This window comes from Anastrepha obliqua, chromosome 4, assembly GCF_027943255.1.
Source record: "Anastrepha obliqua isolate idAnaObli1 chromosome 4, idAnaObli1_1.0, whole genome shotgun sequence".
NCBI lineage: Eukaryota > Metazoa > Arthropoda > Insecta > Diptera > Tephritidae > Anastrepha > Anastrepha obliqua.
In genome coordinates this window covers 24,111,195-24,129,029 of record NC_072895.1, presented here as the reverse complement: position 1 = coordinate 24,129,029, position 17,835 = coordinate 24,111,195, and the positions used below count along the sequence as shown (strand labels likewise).

General features: G+C 39.3%; 1 protein-coding gene across 2 annotated transcripts in view; it reads left to right on the top strand.

Annotated features, from left to right (window-relative positions):
- The first annotated feature begins 810 nt into the window (after positions 1-810).
- The window catches only part of LOC129243780 (cAMP-dependent protein kinase type II regulatory subunit), a 144,583-nt gene continuing 127,558 nt past the window's right edge, over positions 811-17,835 (top strand). The window contains exon 1 of one of the 2 annotated variants that reach the window (XM_054881079.1): positions 811-1,091. In XM_054881079.1, coding sequence (XP_054737054.1) covers positions 994-1,091 — 98 coding nt within the window. In that variant the 5' untranslated portion in view covers positions 811-993. The remainder of the gene's footprint in view (positions 1,092-17,835) is intronic. The other variant, XM_054881078.1, reaches the window with a different exon arrangement.

Genomic DNA, 17,835 nt, shown 5'->3' with positions numbered 1-17,835 from the left:
AGAAAACCACATTTTTATAATTTGAAATACACTTTTTAATTCAGTATAGTCCCCCCTGAGCATCAATACACTTATTGAAACGAGATTCCAATTTATGAATTCCATCCCTGAAGTGAGAATCTGGAAGGGCTGCAAAATACGCTTCCACAGCTGATATGACCTCATCAGTTGATGTAAAACGCTTTTCACGCATGAATTTGTTCAGGTCTGGAAACAGATGGAAGTCGCTAGTGGCCAAATCTGGTGAATACCGTGGATGCTCCAACAATTCGAACTTTAATTCATGGATTTTTTCCATTGCCAACTGCTTTTGTGACACGGTGTCACATTGTCCTGATGAAAAAGATTGATGAACTTTTTCCTTCGCAAAACTGGGTCTTTTCTCACGAATTTTCTTCTTCAGCTGGTCTTAAAGGTAACAATAATATTCAGAATTTATTGTTCAACCTGTTTGCAAGTAGTACACGAACGAAATACCTTTCGCATAGCAAAAAATTGATGCTAACCCCTTCTTGGCCGATTTCTGGACACGAACTCGTTTCGGAGCCGAAGATCCAGATTCACACCATTCTGTAGCCTCTTGTTTTGATTTAAGACTCAGCTTCTTTTCGCGTAATTTTGCAAATCGAATTTTTGTAACAATTCAAGAATCACCCCACGTCAATGGATTTTCACAATTTCCTCCATCTCCATATCAAACAACATTAACACAACAAAATGACGCTGCATTCAAAATAGGCGGTCTGAATGGGACACCCAGTATATTGAATTACTATTCAATTTGCCGTTTCGAAAGCCGTCACACAGTTAAAAATAGTAAAATAATTTTTATATTATTGAAATACTTCAAAAAATTGTTTCGGAAAAAATTCCATTTTCGACGAATAAAGGAGAGAATCTGTCTAAGCAACACAAAGATCTAGTCAGATATTAGAAGATATAGTGCGTGGGTACAAACTAGTTTAAAATTCAGTTGGAGAATTCAATTGGAGAATGTCTGAAGGAAATGAAAACTCCGTTGAGGAAGAACAGGAAAGCTCAAGAAGTGTGCTGAACCAATCAGATACTGAAACGTTTCCAGCAACGTCGCCGTAAGTAGTATTTGGAAACTAAATAGAAAAGTAAAAATAATATTGGTGGGGAGAAAATGGGTATATACCTACATAGTCATGTATGTGCAGTTATAAGTTTGTTAATATTTTTTCAAAATTATGCAGTCTAATTGTGTACGAGCCATAAGTGCTCAAATGCAAAGATCCGCCACTAATAAAAAAACTGCAGTAATAGGATTCATTGCCAAAATTATGGCAATTTTTGATTTAATTTTCATAATTTTTTTACCAAAATTTGGTTTATGCTCCTGCGAAAACCATATAAATCTGATTTAAAAATAAAAAGGTTAAAAGAATTTTAATCAAAAGCTCACATTTTTTAATCAAACTTTCTAACAAAATTTCAAGTACGCAGTAGTGTAGGTTATTAAATTTTGTTGCAATAAAGTGCAAGTTTCAAGTAGCGCAAAAATCGCGTTGATTTTTGACAATTTTTTTGGTAGCGGTATTATTAATTTTCTCCACATAACGAAGGGTCGAATTTGTCTTTATATGGAAGAAAACAACCAATATTGCATTTCTTTAAACTATGTGCGGAATACCCCAATGTTTAAGGTAGTGAAATGTCTAGCCAGGCATAGTTCAGCTTGTAACATTTGAGAGCCGAAGCTCTTAAGCATCTGGAATGTATCAAAAACGCTTTACCATTCAAGCCTGTCTAAGTCGGACTGATCATGAAGAAGGAAGAGTATCCAATACTCAAGCGGCTAGAGTCTTCGCTTAGCAATAATAGTTTCTTAGATCGAAAATTGGTAGTTTGCCTCACACAAGTGCTCGCAGTCTGGTTGATCCCTGAGCTTATAAAATATAAGTAGTCGTTTTTCTCCAAAGACTAAAATAATTTGCTATCTATTCACTTCATAAACAAAAGTAATAACAAGTCTTATCTAATATTGATTAGACAAATGATAATACAATTCTTCCTCGTTACAAAAACAACTTGAGTCTATTAAACCTTACGTATATTCTGATTTAGATAGGTGCTGCATAGTCGCTTCCAGCTAAAGAGTTGATTCCGGAAATGGTTTCGCAGAAAAACTTTCGCATGATGTAACGTCAGTCTGCATAAGTTTTGCGCCAACACATTATTTCACTGGCTATCCTTTTATTTGATTATTAGCCTTTCTTATTCTTGATTGGCGCGATAACCGCTTACGCGAGTTTAAGTGCTTAGTTTTGACCGTTTCTTTCTCGTGCTAACCGGCGCCAGTTGGGGGCACCAAGTGAAGCGCAGTCCTTCTCCTCCTGATTTTTTCAACGCTAAGGAGGCCTTCCTTTACTTCTGCTACCACCAGCTGGTAACGCAACGAAAACTTTCAGGGTCAGAGCGTTTGAATCCATTTGGACGACATGACCCAGCCAACTAAGCCGCTGGATCTTTAATCGCTACGCTATGCGTGTGTCGCCGTACACCCTGACCCGTAAGATATTTGATTCGTTATTTCCTAGTGTTGATCATAAAAAAATGCGGCTTTCCCTGTATTGCAAAAATTTTAGACTCACACTCAGACTCACAGCCTATGGAGAAATTGTGTTGATCTCCCCCAAAATCAATGTGAGAGTTGTTCAAAAACTTCATCAATGTATCCCAAAAATTTGCGGATGTCTGATCTCAAACCAATTTTCCGTCTCACCACCTATATAGAATCTATCCTGTCTCTGTATTCTTTTTACTCTAATAGATCCGAGTGTAGTGCAATGGTCTTCCTGAGTGAGTGCTTGGACTTGTCTAAGTGGTTATGGTTCAAAACCCTTATAAGATAACTAATCTTCACAGTGCTGAGATTTTCCAACTCATTAAATAATTTTCAACCTAAAGAGGTTAGTCTTTGACAACGGTCACAACGCTGAGAAACACATACTCGTATAACAAACTCGACCACCTCGTTTAGAGATCTGCCTTATTTTATGATCACCTTGGAAGGCTGCCGACTACTGTGTGAGGAATTTTATCGCCGCCTGAATGTATGTAAAAGTGTTTGTAGATATATTCACCAAGAATCACATCTCACAACACCAGTGTCACAGCCCTAATTATTGCCATGAGTTTAGCTTAAGACCCACTAACAGTCGGGGAGTCGAAAGTGATCCCCAGATGCGCGCAATATACACTGCCGCGCAATTACCCTCGAGTTTTGAGCCATCTGTGTAGCTACAGATGCACTCGTCCAGTCTTCTAACGCCTCGTTCTTACACACCCCTTGAAGGAAGAAGTCTATGCTATCTTGAATGTATCATACTGGCTGATGGGAATTTGTTGGGACAGTCAAGCTGCACTTAAAGACGAAACTGAAAAGTGTCGGAAACCACAACAAAGTTTGTCTTATTTGGAAACCTGGATATTGTGGTATTGCAGGGAACGAGTTGGCCGACAAACTAGCTACTGAAGGCTCTGCAAGCATATTACTAAGCCCTGAACCCCGATTGACGACTTCATGAGGTATACCCATAGAAAAAGTTGGTATGAGTTGGGCTCCTACAGAGTAGCCAAATACTTTGTTAAAGGATCGAACTGGGAATTCATGACCTTACTCTTAAAACTTAATGGAAGGACTTGAGAGTACTCGTGGGTGTAATCGTAGGGCACAATGTCTGTGGCCAGCATATGGCTACCATGGGAGTCACTGACGACCCGTGAGAAGGAGGACAGTACACATCATTTTATTTGTAGCTGTCCGGCGTTTTCTAGAATCAGACTTAGGCTGTTGGGTTGCGATGTACTGAGTATGGATGAGTTTCATACTCCTCCTCTTTCGGATCTCTTAAGATTCATCAACGAATCCAAAAAATTTGCGGAAGAGTGACCTCAAACCAATTTACCTGTCTTACCATCCATATACGAGTAGAATCGGTCCTGTCTCCTCTATTCTTTCTACTCTAATCAATTCGAGTGTAGCAAATAGTCTTCCTGACTGAACGCTTGAACTTTTCTAATCCCCCCACAAATCTTATCTAATCTAATCCCTTGAGGGTAGGAGGATGGTGAGTAATGGAGAGTGGAGAATGCTGCCCAGTGCAGAATACTCCGAAATACTGGTTACGATTTTGCCTTGAACGTAGTTAAGTCCGCCTTACCTTTCTTTAATTGTTCAATCTTATTGTCGGGCGCTAGCGAGCTATTTCGAATGCAGATCTAGTGAAAGATGAAAAGCGCAAGATGAAATCAATTTTATTGAAGAGCAGATTATTTGATTTTTCTTAGGTATTGAAATTGGTAGTCCATGTGAGAAATTTGGAAAAAAAGTGAACTTCTCTGTATAAGAAAAATCCAAAACAAATTTGTTGACTTACCTTGAAGGCTCGAATTAAATAGCGAAAGGCCGATTACTGCTTATACCTACATCAGGTCGTGCGTAATTTTATAGTTTTAGAGGCTCAAGATGGATTTACTTGTGGCATATCTGTGGTAACTTGCATGGGCTACATAAATGCTGAATGAGAAGAACAAAATTTATGCTAAAGTTTTCCAATAGAACCAGAAAAAGATACTGAAAAAATATCAGGAAAAGTAAAGCAAGCAATAAAAGAGAACTGAAACATCCAAGAAAACTAAAAAGCAAAGCTTCACTAATATTTGCAAGTAACAGCACATTTGCTGCACATTCAACGAAAAAACGAAAGCCACGCCGTAGTTGCAACTGGACGACAAATAACAAGACACGACATTTTGGAAAAAAATTGATGGCATATTGGTCGATTTATAGAGCTATAAAATAGAAATATGGTTCCGTCAGTTACATTTGCATGCACATTTGGCCAGGTGTTGCACTCAGTACAAACCCATAAACCTTTTTTTTCAATACACCAGCAATGCATCTACCTGCTGCCACGTCTGTTGCACTTAAAGAACTCAAAGCGTGGCAATAGTGACAACAAACAATTTGCGCATATTCTGAAAGCTATAACATTTTGCATGCCTCAACGTACGTACATACCTTTAAATGTATGTATGTATATACGTGAATGTGGCGAGTTGCATGCCACAGCATGAACAATTTTCGTCCTGCCCGCATTGAGCTGGCTATAAAATTGTATTTCCCTGAATAAAAAGTAGCGAAAAAAAGCGACTCAGTACTGTAAGTGTTCGTTGCAGCTATTGGTAGCGTTGAAAATGCTCCGTCAAAGCACCTACAACAGCCGCAACAACAACACTGCTACCCAGCAAAACTCGGCACAGGCGTTGGAGTGTTACTGGAGTACGCATCTATGCGTATAGGATAACTTTACACTGAGATTAGATTAGATTACATAGATTTGTGGGGGATTGGACAAGTCCAAGCACTCAGTCAGGAAGGCCAATGTACTAAACCCTGGTAGATTACATTGGAAGGAATATAGAGAGAGGATATATTCCACTCGGGTAAATTGGTTTGAGATCAATCTTCAGCAAATCTTTTGAATTCATTGATGAATCTGAAAAGATCCAAAAGAGGAGGAGTATGAAGCTTACCCATACTCAGTACATCGCAACCCAACAGCCTAAGTCTGATTCTAGAAAACGCCGGACAGCTACAGATAAAATGATGTGTAGTGTCCTCCTTCTCACGGGTCGTCAGTGACTCCCATGGTATCCATATGCTGAACACAGGCATTGTGCCTTGCGATTACACTCACCAGTACTCTCAAGTCCTTCTAACTAAGTTTTTGGAAAAAAGTCGCTAATTTATTGTTCGATTCTTTCACAAAGTACTTGATTACTTTGCAAGAGCCCACCTCAGACCAACATCTTCTATGGGTAGACCTCATGAAGTCGTCAATCCATAGTTGAATCGATGCAGAATTGACACACCTGCAGCCTTAACGGCTCCCCACAAAAAATAGTCCAACGAGCTTAAATCACAGCTCCGAGGCGACCAATTGATATCGGAATTTCGGCTGATTATTCGGTTTTCAAAAACGGTAGTTAAAAGTTCGAGTGTAACTTTGGCAGTGTGACAAGTTGCACCGTCCTGTTGAAACCAAATGTCGTCCATGTCATCCTCTTCAATTTTTGGAAACAACTCGTTGAGCATTTCACGGTAACGCTCGCCATTTACTGTAACCGCGGCTCCTCGCTCATTTTCGAAAAAAAAATGGCCCGATGATGCCGCCAGACCAAAAACCGCACCAAACAGTGACTCGTTGTGGATGCATTTGCTTCTCTACAGTAACGTGTGGATTTTCTGAGCAACAAATCCGACAATTTTGCTTATTGACGTAGCCACCATTCTCAAAAAAATAGGTGGTTCAAAAAGCAAACGCTATATGGCCCAACCTGTACTGCCATGCCACTTTTTCTCAATTAGCCAGTGTGCTTCATTTATCCCCGTCAGCCATCTGCCCTCTAGCTTAGGAGAATCTAGTGTCTTTGTCTAAGTACCATCCAGATCACATAATATTAATTCAAGAACCTTGGGTGTCTAAAGGACAAATACAGGGTTTGGGAGATATAAAGTGGAGGTCTATCCTTTGTAAAGAATGAGAGATCCGTCCGCGTATGTGTATTATTGTGCCGAAAGCGGTTGATTGCACTTTGTTAAGACAATTCTGCTGTCAAAACTGAGTTGCAGTCAGATAAAGTATCGATTAGAGGGGAAAGAGGTAGAGACAATCGTCGTCTTGGCCTATTTTCCTTGCGACTCCATTCTCCCACCCCCTATAGAGGCGTTTATGAAAGTTGTAAAATATGCTGAATCCATGGGATTTGGTCTAATTGTGGAATGTGACGCAAATTCACGGAACACACTCTGGGGTAGCAAGAAATGTAACTTCAGGAGACATAAACTCATGGACTTCATACTGTCATCTCGCTTGGTTATACAGCACTTTTGTGACCAGCAGAAGGCAGGAAGTGATTGATATGACATTATCTAAGGGTAGATACAATATCGAATCATATCACTGGTTGAAAAGTACTCTATAAAGATTCTCTGTCGCACCATCGTTATATAGGGTTTAGGCTTCCGGTCACCATCACTGGTTTTGGTTCCATTGTTATAAAAAGTGCGCTGAGATCCCGTTAAGAAGTTCTCTGAACTTAAGCATTGATTTCTTGTTGGGATCAGAACATCATACTTCCTACCGAAGCAAACTTAAGGCACCCGAATGTCTGCTCGCATCGAGAACAGTGAGCACCGCTCCGAGATTCCGTTTAACTTAAGCTTGTAAGCCGCCTTCATCTGCTTTGTGTGTTCATCACGAACTAGTTCGGTAAGTAGTATAATACTGGGGCACAGACTGATTGATTAAAAGCTATGCCGCTGTTACTTAGGTTAAGAATTGACACATCTTGGGGTATAACTTTGTTAGAAATACCAGTTGCTAGCATTGAAAAAAACTAGTGGTTTGATTGCAGGGCAAGTAATATAGAAAACCAGCAAATTGTGGCTATTTGCCCAAAACTGTACGAAAGAGGTGCGCTTTCATTTCTAACTTTGCGAGATTTCACTTCAGATTCTACTGGGTATTCAACGACATACAAACACGTATTTATGTAAAGGTGTATGTATGCATGATAGTTGTGTAATGCTTTGCACCCAGTCCTCTCCACCGATGTGGCCATTATTGTCGCCATTGCTACTACACACGACTATTACCTACCGGCCGTCATCAACTCGATGCATATCGTTTCACGCTACCCAAAACGCCCAATTCTTATGGTGGTGGTGTGTGGGTGGCAGTGAATTGGTTGACTTTTTGCTGCTGTGGTTTCACTTTCCAGCAGCGGCGAGCACAAAGTAGTATGCCGAAAAATCATTTGTGCATAGTAAATACATTCACACACACACACCTATACATGTACATTCACGTACATCTGTGGGTATGGATGCGTGCATGTGTGAAGTCTCCTTTCATGAAAGCACTTGCCAGCAACACGGCTCCACTTGACTTCATTGTTGTCGTTACTGCTTTTTCGTTTTTCAACAATTTCAGCTGCTACTTCATTCTTTGAATTTTCACCTCAGTGTTTTTAATTTGTTCACCGATTTCTTTTTCCTTCCATATTTGCGAATTTTGAAACATTTTCTTTTACAGTCTAGTTCGCTCAATTTGAGGCACTCGCACTTAGTAGAAATGTTTCCTGTAGTTTTTTTCGAGCAACACAAATCTGCTTTGATTACGTTTCTCGGAAGCAATTTCAACAAAAAATTGCAGTTAGAATACAGTTCTGGGGCAGTTACTATGTGCGCGCAGGTAATAAGATTATATACGAAGGGTTCAAAGCAGAATGTCAGAGTTTCAGGTGATGCTTTTTGGCGAATCGCCAGTCTCCCTTATAATAGTTTTTGCGCGTACCAACCACGACTGAAGTTTCAACAATCACGAAAGCTTTCGAGCGTCTTAGGGGTGGAGCTTTTAGAAAGAGATATTTCCATTTTTAATTTTATGTAGCTTGAATGCACAATTAAGTAGTAGAGTCCACTCTCGACGAGCAAAAAACCACACTTTATGAGGCCCTTGTCATGTCCCATTGTATGGCGAAGCAGAAGCAACATCTCATGAAGCGTTCCTTGGCGTATACGAGAGAAATTCTACGTGGGATTTGTGGATTTTTGCGCTGTTGGAACGGCACAAATCGCAGTCGATGGAACAATGAACTGTATGCGCTTTGTGTGCAGCAAATGATGTTATCCATCCGATAAGACATAAACGCTCCAGTTGTGAAAGTATTCAATGCGGTAATGGCTTGTGGTGACAGAGGAATGGAAAGACCTCCTCTGCCTTCAAAAAAGATCAGGTGGAGAAGGACTTCACTTCACTTGTTGTCTCCAACTGGCGCCGGTTAGCACGAGAGAAAAGTGATTTTTGCACTTTATTAAACTTGGGCAAGCGGAAGGGTCAAACGGTTATGCCGTAGGTAGATACCATAGGTAGGCAGGTAAAAGCGGCCATCGGTCTCTGCACCATCTCACTTAGATCGGTGCCAATCCATTGTGATGCCAAAGTATCCCTTTGTTTGCTATTCCTGGTTAAACAGTTTTGTTTTAAGTGCAAACCCATTGATCTGGCTGAGACTTATATCCCTAAGGTCATCAGTATCATTCAAAAACGATGAGCCAAAGTATCTAAACTTAGTGCCATGCGACGCGGGACAGTACCAGAGAAGATGTCCGACAGACTCTTCCCGCTACTCATTCTTGCAGGTTCTGCCATAGTCGAAATGAGGAACATTCAACCTTTTGAGTATGTCGCCCTACGAGACAGTGGCCTGTGATCCAAGCAACTAACATAGAGACGTTTTGCCTTGACAATTATGTAGCGCTTTGAGCGTCTGACGTCACATTTTGGCCAAATTTTTTTTGTAGCATTACATGCCAGACTATCAACCCATCTCGTGTTGGCTGAAGTGACAAAGCTACTTGCACTATGCAGTTTGTGGGTTGAGAGCGGTATATAATCTCGATATCAAGAGAGAGGTGAGTGGTAGTGCCCTGTCTCGCTAATTTGTCTGCCTTACAATTGCTTGGTATGCCAGTATGCCCTGGCACCCATATCGAATGGAGCGGAAATATTCCGCCATCGCGTTAAGAGATGTCCGGCATTTGTGAGCAATGACGGAATGAGTGACAGGTGAATACTTTTTTTCTAAAAGTTAAGTCCAGAGCTGCTTCCGAATTCATATATGTATGCGACAGCAATACCAAATACTGCACCGGTCTATGCGTGACTACAAGTCAACCTGTTCAACCTAACCTAGGTAGGCAGGTAGGTAGATGAAATGGTTGAAGTACCGCTCTGGGATTCCTCAAGTAGCACTGAAGCGCCGTTTTTAGCGCCTCGAACAGGCAGATATCTACCACCCGTCAGAGCTGTAGATATAATGGAGAAGATTGATGGGACTTAGCTTGGCGCTCTGCCACAAGTTGTCGAAGAAAGGCGCACCCAGTGGACCTTAGTCGTCTGGCTGCTGAATTCCGACATTTACAGAGAAAGAGCTCAACAGTCTCCTTCTCTGGTCTCCACATCTTCTGCAATGAGGATTAAATGGTAAACCCAGCTTTTCTACGTGAATGTCGATCATCCAATGACTGTTAAAGACAGCTAAGAGTTTGGAAATTGAACGACATGGAGTTTCCAAGACTATCTGAGTCCTGCGTTTATTGTACTGGGTCGAAAGGTTTTTCGAAATAGCGCATGAAGAAATAGAGCTCCATCTCTTCTGCGTTTTTCTGAGAAATAAGTTGTGTAATTCTCTTATAACAACAGGTAGGGGGATGTCGATGACCGGGTAAGAGGCCTCTGAGACCAATTTGGCAAGCGCTCCCACGACAGTCGGCCCTACGTAACCGGAGCGACCCGGATTTATATTCGACCAAAGACTGTCACTTCAGCAGCATTCCTCATATAAGTATGTGGAATGTTTATGCTGCTACAACAACAACAACAGCAACCAATTTGGCAAGCTATTAACAATTTCATTTCCCTCTGTGTTCCTATGTCCTGGAACCCACATCCAAGAAATGTTACTTGCGCACACTAGAGATCTCAACTCCTCCTTACAAGAGTTGACCAGTTGAGATCTGCACCATTCCAGAGCCTTGATCGCGGGTAGACTATCAAAATAAGACTAATATCTTCGTCGCTGCCACGTTCCCCAAGCACTTTGCATGCCTTCAGGTTTGCAACGACTACTGCCTGCAAAACACTAGCAGTATTAGGCAATTTTAAGGAAAAAGAAAACCCCTTCTCCGACTACCGACCCCATCTTGGAGCCGTCAGTGAAGGCAAAGATACCAGCTTCGGTGCAGATTTCCCTTCTCGTTCCAATCTACCTAGAAACTTTGGCCAATCTTACCTGGAAAATTTGGCCTGGCACGACCCTCAAACTCCGGTTTGTGGATGGAGAGATCCGTCCGAAGTTCAGAGAAATGCGGTGTTAACTGCCCAAAAATGCTACCATGTCCCAGTTCAACCCAACTTAATACCTACAAATATTTTGTATGTCTATATGTAGGAAAATACATAAAATCATACATATTTACAGAAACTAAGTTTTTATATTGCAGATCAAGCAATTTTTCATAACCTGCCTTAACGTGTCGGCATTTTTGCACTAATTTGGCAAAATTACAAAGTATATTTTTTTCAAATATCTTACACACAAAGAATGCATTGCCAAGAATTTTCGCAAAAATCAAATCTTGTGCCTGACAGCAAAGATTAGCATCGAAATGCTGACAAGTTGCCGCTATAAACTTACGGCCAGTCATAAAAATAAATTGGATTTATTCTGCGGCTGCGGTAACCGATAGTGCAAGGTTTGCAGTGACTTTGGCCGATTGATTTTATACGTTCATGCATACGTACATACAAATATACGAATTCTCGCTCAAGTATGCTTGTTACAAATATCATACATATAGACACATACATTAACGTGGGTATATTTGGAATATCGAAACCTACGACAGCCAGTTCAGTAATAAATAGCACTGGTTAACAACCTTTTGGCGCACTTTGTGAGCGTGAGCGCACGAGAGTTTCTCATTCTCATTTTAAGGCGATAAAAAGATAAATCTCGCTAATAATATTTTTTATGTTGATTCTGTAGCTTTAGGTCATGAGCGGTATTTGAAAAAAAAAAAAAAAATTCTCAAAAAAAGTTTTTGTGTTGGTTGATTTTTTTTTTTAATTTTTCTTAACATAAAATAAATATTGAACCTTTTAAAATTTGTGGTCTTTAATTTTTGTTTTTAAAATGGCGTGTCACATTCAGGTGCGCGACTACTGAGTGATTACATGCCAAGTGATCGAAGTATTTTGGCCGTTGTCGAATTTTTTTTTTTTTGAAAATTGGTTTACTTCTAGGCTTGACTGTTATAAGAAGTGAACGGATAAAATTGAATAATTTAGACATTTAATCAATGTTAAAAATTTTGATATATGTGTAAGTATAGTTCAGCCCTTGGGCACATTTGCCGTCCGAGACACGTCATGCACTTTTTTGACGTGTCTGTCGCGTCATTTAAGTTTGGACAATATTTAACATGCACTAATCGCTTATATCTCTAATATTTTAATATTTTAGAAATCAATGAATTCTTATGTAAAATGTACTGATTTTACTTACTACTCCAAGCAACCAAAAATTGAGTCCGCTCCACATGCAAATATTTTTTCAAATAAATCCGTACCCAAGGGTTTTTTTCTCCTTGTTCACTCCTCTCGGGAGCATAGAGTGTCGAGAAGACTCAGTTTTGCGTTGGTTTCGTTAATCTATTTGGGTTTCTGACAGGGTAGGTTATTAGCCCCCCGCTACCCAAGGGGTTAATAAAGCGAAATATCTACGCTTGTTTTTAATACTTTTATACCTATAGATTTTTTTAAATTTTTTTAGGACTAAACATACTTTTTACAACATATACTTTTTTTCAAAAACAAATTTTTTTTTTACTAAAAAACTTTTTTGTCAACAACTTTTTTCCAAAATTTTTTTTTTGCTAAACATTTTTTGTAAAAATTTTATTTACCTAACATTTTTTTTTCTCAAATAAATCCCTAGCCAAAGGATTAATAACATGAACTTTTTACACTTCTTAAAATTTTTACAAATTTTTTTTGACATTTTTCATTTTAATATATTATATGTATTTACATATGTATAAAAAATATACTTTTTTTAGCAAATTCTTATCATAAATTTTATTAATTAATTTTGTAGGGCTAAAAATTTTAAATATAATTAATAAACTTTTTTCCAAAAAAAAAAATTTAGTAAATTTTTAGTAATATTTTTATTAACTTTTTTTTGCAAACAAATTTTTTGTTAACAATGTTTGTTTTGGTAAAATTTTGTATATTTGCTAATTTTTTTTTGATTTTTTAGGACTTAATATAGTCTTTAAAATATATACAAAAAATGTTTTTTGCTAAAAATTATGGTAAACATTTTTGTGGCTAAATATTTTGTTTTTGGTAAAAATGTGGTTTTGCTAAAAATGTTTTTTCTTCTCTCCGCTTCTATTTTTATTGTTCATTCACAGCTGAGTCTGGTCGAATTTTTTTTTTGCTAAATTTTTGTTTTTGGCAAACATTTTTTTTTGCTAAAAATTATGGTAAAAATATTTGTGCTAAAAGTGCTTTTTTATCATTTTTGAAAACACGCCACACTTCTTATTTTTTTTGGTTTGGTTTTGTTTTTCATTTATCGCTGAGACTAAAACAGTATATCATCAACAGATATTTGCATTCTATCAGACAGCCAAGCTGCCATACTGGCCCTGGAGCCATTCCAAATAACGTCAAGGAGTGTTTTACATTGTCGACAATCTCTTAATCTGATGGCAAACCGTATCTTATTATCTTATGCTGGATTCCAGGCCACAGAGATGTACTAGGGAACTGTAGGCCTGACCAAATTGCAAGAGAAGGTACCTGTATGCCAATCATAAGTAATTTTATAGGGGTACCTCTCGCAACTTGTAAACTTCTTGTTATGGACGTACTAATCAAATCTGTAAATCAAAGGTGGATTAATGCCAATATCTGTGAAATTGCTTAGCAAACATGGCCAAGGCTAAATTTACGTCTGTCCAAAAATAAAATTGAGTAGACTTCAAATTAGGTCCTTAGTAGAGGCCCTGACAGGACATTTTCTCATAGGAAATCACTCAAGGAAATTAGGCATTTACATATATGCATGATTTCTGTCATAGCTGTAGGATTGAGGAGGAGTTGGAAATAATTCAACACCTTTTTTGTACATGTCCAGCTCTAGCCAGAAGCAGAAACCGATATTCAACACCCTACGTCTTAATAAATATAGATAATCTATACCCTTTAGGTATCAACAACCTTTTACGCTTTGTTCAAAGCTCAGAATGGTTTAATCTGGAAAGCGAAATGTAGCCCAGCCCCTGCGGCTCACAACGGACCCATTTCATAGTGTAAGTAGCAACGTTGTTCTTATGTGCGATGCGGCTGCCAAACCTAACCTAACTTAGTTGAGACTATAAAACAGATACAGAGACAGATTCTTTAGCCAATCTGAATATATTCTTCAGTTTGAGAGAACGAATTTTAAACATTCTCATGACATCCGAACACAAAATTCGTAGCCTTTCTCTAGCAAAGGTAGGACACTCACAGTGGAAATGCTCAGTGCTATCCGCCTCCTCCATGCAAGACAGGCAAACCGAGTCCTCAACAATTCTAATGGTGCTGATAAGCTGATCCCATGGGTTGTGTCCTGTAATAATACTAACCATTAACCGCAGGTCTTTTCTTCTGAGTTTTAGAAAAAAGTTCGACATAATGCATAATTTATTTTTTATACAATATTAATATGAAAGAAAAAAATAAGATCTCCAAATTTGTAATGTTTCCCTTCAATAATTTTAGTTTATTGTATTTTTTATTATACTCAAATTTACAAATAAATCAATTTTTCGAAATATCGACAACAATATTGTTCATTGCGATCTTGGAGTGCCATCGGAACATGAAGAAATTGGCAACACCATCACCGGCTTGCTAACCCTCTAAATCCTCAGACGTCAAACCTTTCACACCAAACCAACGTCCCATGCAGTCGTAAAACATTAATGCCTGTGTTAAAATTATTTTGGGCAATAAATGAAATGAAATGAATGCCCACTGATCTGCCACAACGATTTAAAGTGTAGACTTTTCACAATTTTTTATTAAATGTAATACTGAATTTAATTTTTCTGCATTTTTTAGCAATAGTCTGTCTCTTCTTATCCTTTGCGTAAAGAACTTGGTTGAACTGGGTTATTTTGGCTGTGCGCCTGCATTTAAAAAGTCGGCTCAGCTGTGGTCAAATTTGAGAAATAAGCTATTCAATCTCATGCAATACCATTTGTAAGCCCATTTAGAAGAGGTTGTTGTAGTTGTTGTAGCAGCAATACAAGCCCTCCCAGGGAGCTTAAGAAGGTGGTGATGGTCTCCCAATGAATGTCGTTTATTTTTTGCCTAAACACTGTCTGGTCCAGTAGATGTCTGTTCGTTTAGACCTGGATCTCGTCGGTGTAATTGAGGAGGTGTTTCCTGACGTACCTGTGAGGCGGCTCTGGCTCAAGCAGGTGTCTGCAAGGGTGAAACCTGCTGTAGGGCCCAAGTAGAAACTGTTTACTGAGTAGTTTATTGTGCTTCTTTACTGGGAGCATCTGTACCTCATGAAGGTGTTAAAGAGGAAACATCAGAAGGTTACTCATCGCTGTCCGAATAGCAGTGTTTTGGCAAGTCTGGAGCTTTATCCATTGCGTGTCACCAGCACCAGGCGACCTTAAATGCCGATGGCAACATTTCTTTGTCTTTGCCCCAAGTACTGCCAGTAAGCGATTTGAGGACCTTGTTGCGATTTTGGACTTAAGTGGCAATTGCGGTTGTGTGCGCAGAGAAGGAGAGCAAACTATCAAAGGTTACACCCAAAATTTTGGGATTGTTAACAGTCGGAATTGGTGTGTCATCGACTTTTACCGAGAGTTACAGCTTGATCTTCTTTGTCCAGGTGGTAAAGAGAGTCGCCGTGGACTATGTGGGGGAAAGTTGGAGATTCCTCGCAGTGAAAAAGCAAGAAAGGTCGGTGATCTAGACGTTCACTTTGGCATTCCCATTTGCCATGGCAGCCGGTTCTACATTACCGGAATGACTGGGGGTTTTTCCCGACCAAAGGCTGCCGTCCTAGTAAATTAGCCATGTCTAGTGAACCGTTTATCATCATTTAGAAGAGGTCTTTCCTTTCGCTCTCATTTTGTATAGTTCCAGTTAGTGCTCAATTATTTTTATTTAAATTATTTGTTAACCAGTGTACTTTGGTTGCTGTACTGTAATTGTCAAGTTGCGCACGCATGCAACGCGCGTACCAGTTGATAGCTCGGCTGATACGCTGGTCCGTCAGCCGGTTAGACGGTCAGCCAGGCGATGGGTCAATGTGGCCGTTTAGTTCAGCTCAACCGGCTACGTGCGAGTCTATTTCTAAGCAAACCACCTTGACCCATTATTCACAGTTGTTGCTATTTTGAGTAGTCGACATGTGCCAGTTGCCAATTGCAATTGCTCACTGGCTCACTGGCTGGCTGACTATTGTAGCCGCCGCTGCTATTATTGTTCCAATGCATCGACTCAATTGTTTATGCGACTGTATTTAGTTCTTTCCCGCCTACCTGGCTGTGTCTACCCACCTAATACGAGTATGATCGACCGACTAAATGCCAGGTTGTTTATCTGTCTGTTTTTGCTGTGTTTTTGAAATTATTTGTCTATTTATTGCCTATTGCCTTTGCTGCATGAAGTTTTTTGCTTGCTTGTTTTTCTATTCGCTGCTTCACGTACGTCTCTGATGCAATGCGGCATTTCACTTTTCGTATGTGTATGTGTTAATGTGTGCCGTGTGTGTGTATGTGTATCTTTATGTATAAAATTTTATTTAGTTAGCTGTTCACATTTGTCTAGGAGAATTTAGAAATATTTTTAGTATATAATGACTGCGATAATTTATCGTGTGACTGCGTTGGACTTTTGTAGGCGCTACGTAGGGGCAGGTATGAGAATATGTATGCACATTAGGGTGTTGTACCAAAAGAAAATTTCCAATCAGTCTGAGTTAGATATATGAAGGTACCATAGATATGGTATAGGTAGTTACCTATGAAATGAGGCATTCAGCTATTAGTCCATAGATGGCGCTAGGAGTATTTTTAAACCTTCCCAAATGTCTTGTTTTTTTCGTGTGCCATCTGTCAACAATATCCAGTTCATTATTTGTTACGTTTCATAAAACAATGCATTTTTGTTGCTCTTAAAAATGTCGAATTTCGTGCCTTCAAACTACGATTTTCGGACACCGTTGAGAATCGAAAAAACCACTTGTGAAATGCTGCTCTCCCGGCTCAAAAGGAAGTATTTTTTGCATCGAATCGTTACGGGTGATGAAAAATGGGTGTATTTCTCTATGTTCCGCCCGACCACAATCCAAAAACCACAACGACTAAACCAAATCGCTTCGGCCGCAAGTCAATGCTGTGTGTTTTCTGGGATCAGCGTGGTATGATTTGGTACGAGCTAATAAAACCGGGTGAAACCGTTGACGGTGCACGCTACCAACAACAATTGGCCGATTTGAACAGCGCTTTACACCGAAAACGCCCAGAATATGCCGATCGGTGTCACAAAGTAATTTTTCCGGATGACAATGCACCGCCACATCGAACAAGAGCGACCCGGGAATTGGTCGAGACATACGATTGGGAACCGTTGGTGCATGCGGCCTACTCACCAGACTTGACGCCTACCGATTATCATTTGTTTGCATCGATGGGCCACGCACTTTCCGAGCAGCGCTTCAATTCTCACGAAGAAGCCAAAAAATGGCTCGATGATTGGTTTGCGGCCAAAGACGGCCAATTTTTTTGGCGCGGCATCCACAAATTACCTGAGAGATGGGAAAAATGTGTCGCTAGCGATGACTATTATTTTGAAGATAAAATTTGTAACCATTTTTTGTTAATAAACGTTTGAAATGGAAAAAAAAGTATTTGCCGATTCTTCCATTTGTTGAACAACAAATAGGAGAAGCAGTTCGGTCAAACACCTAACTGAAATGTACGCGGAAATTATTTATTTATTTTATTTTATTAATATATATATTTTTTTTTTAACTTAAACTGTTCTTTATTAGGGTTTTTCTTGTCTGTGGTATTTTTCTGGCTAAAGTTTTTTAAAAAGTGTGTTAGGCCCGGGACTTTTCAGCCCATCTGTTAAAGCAATAGAATTTTAACTG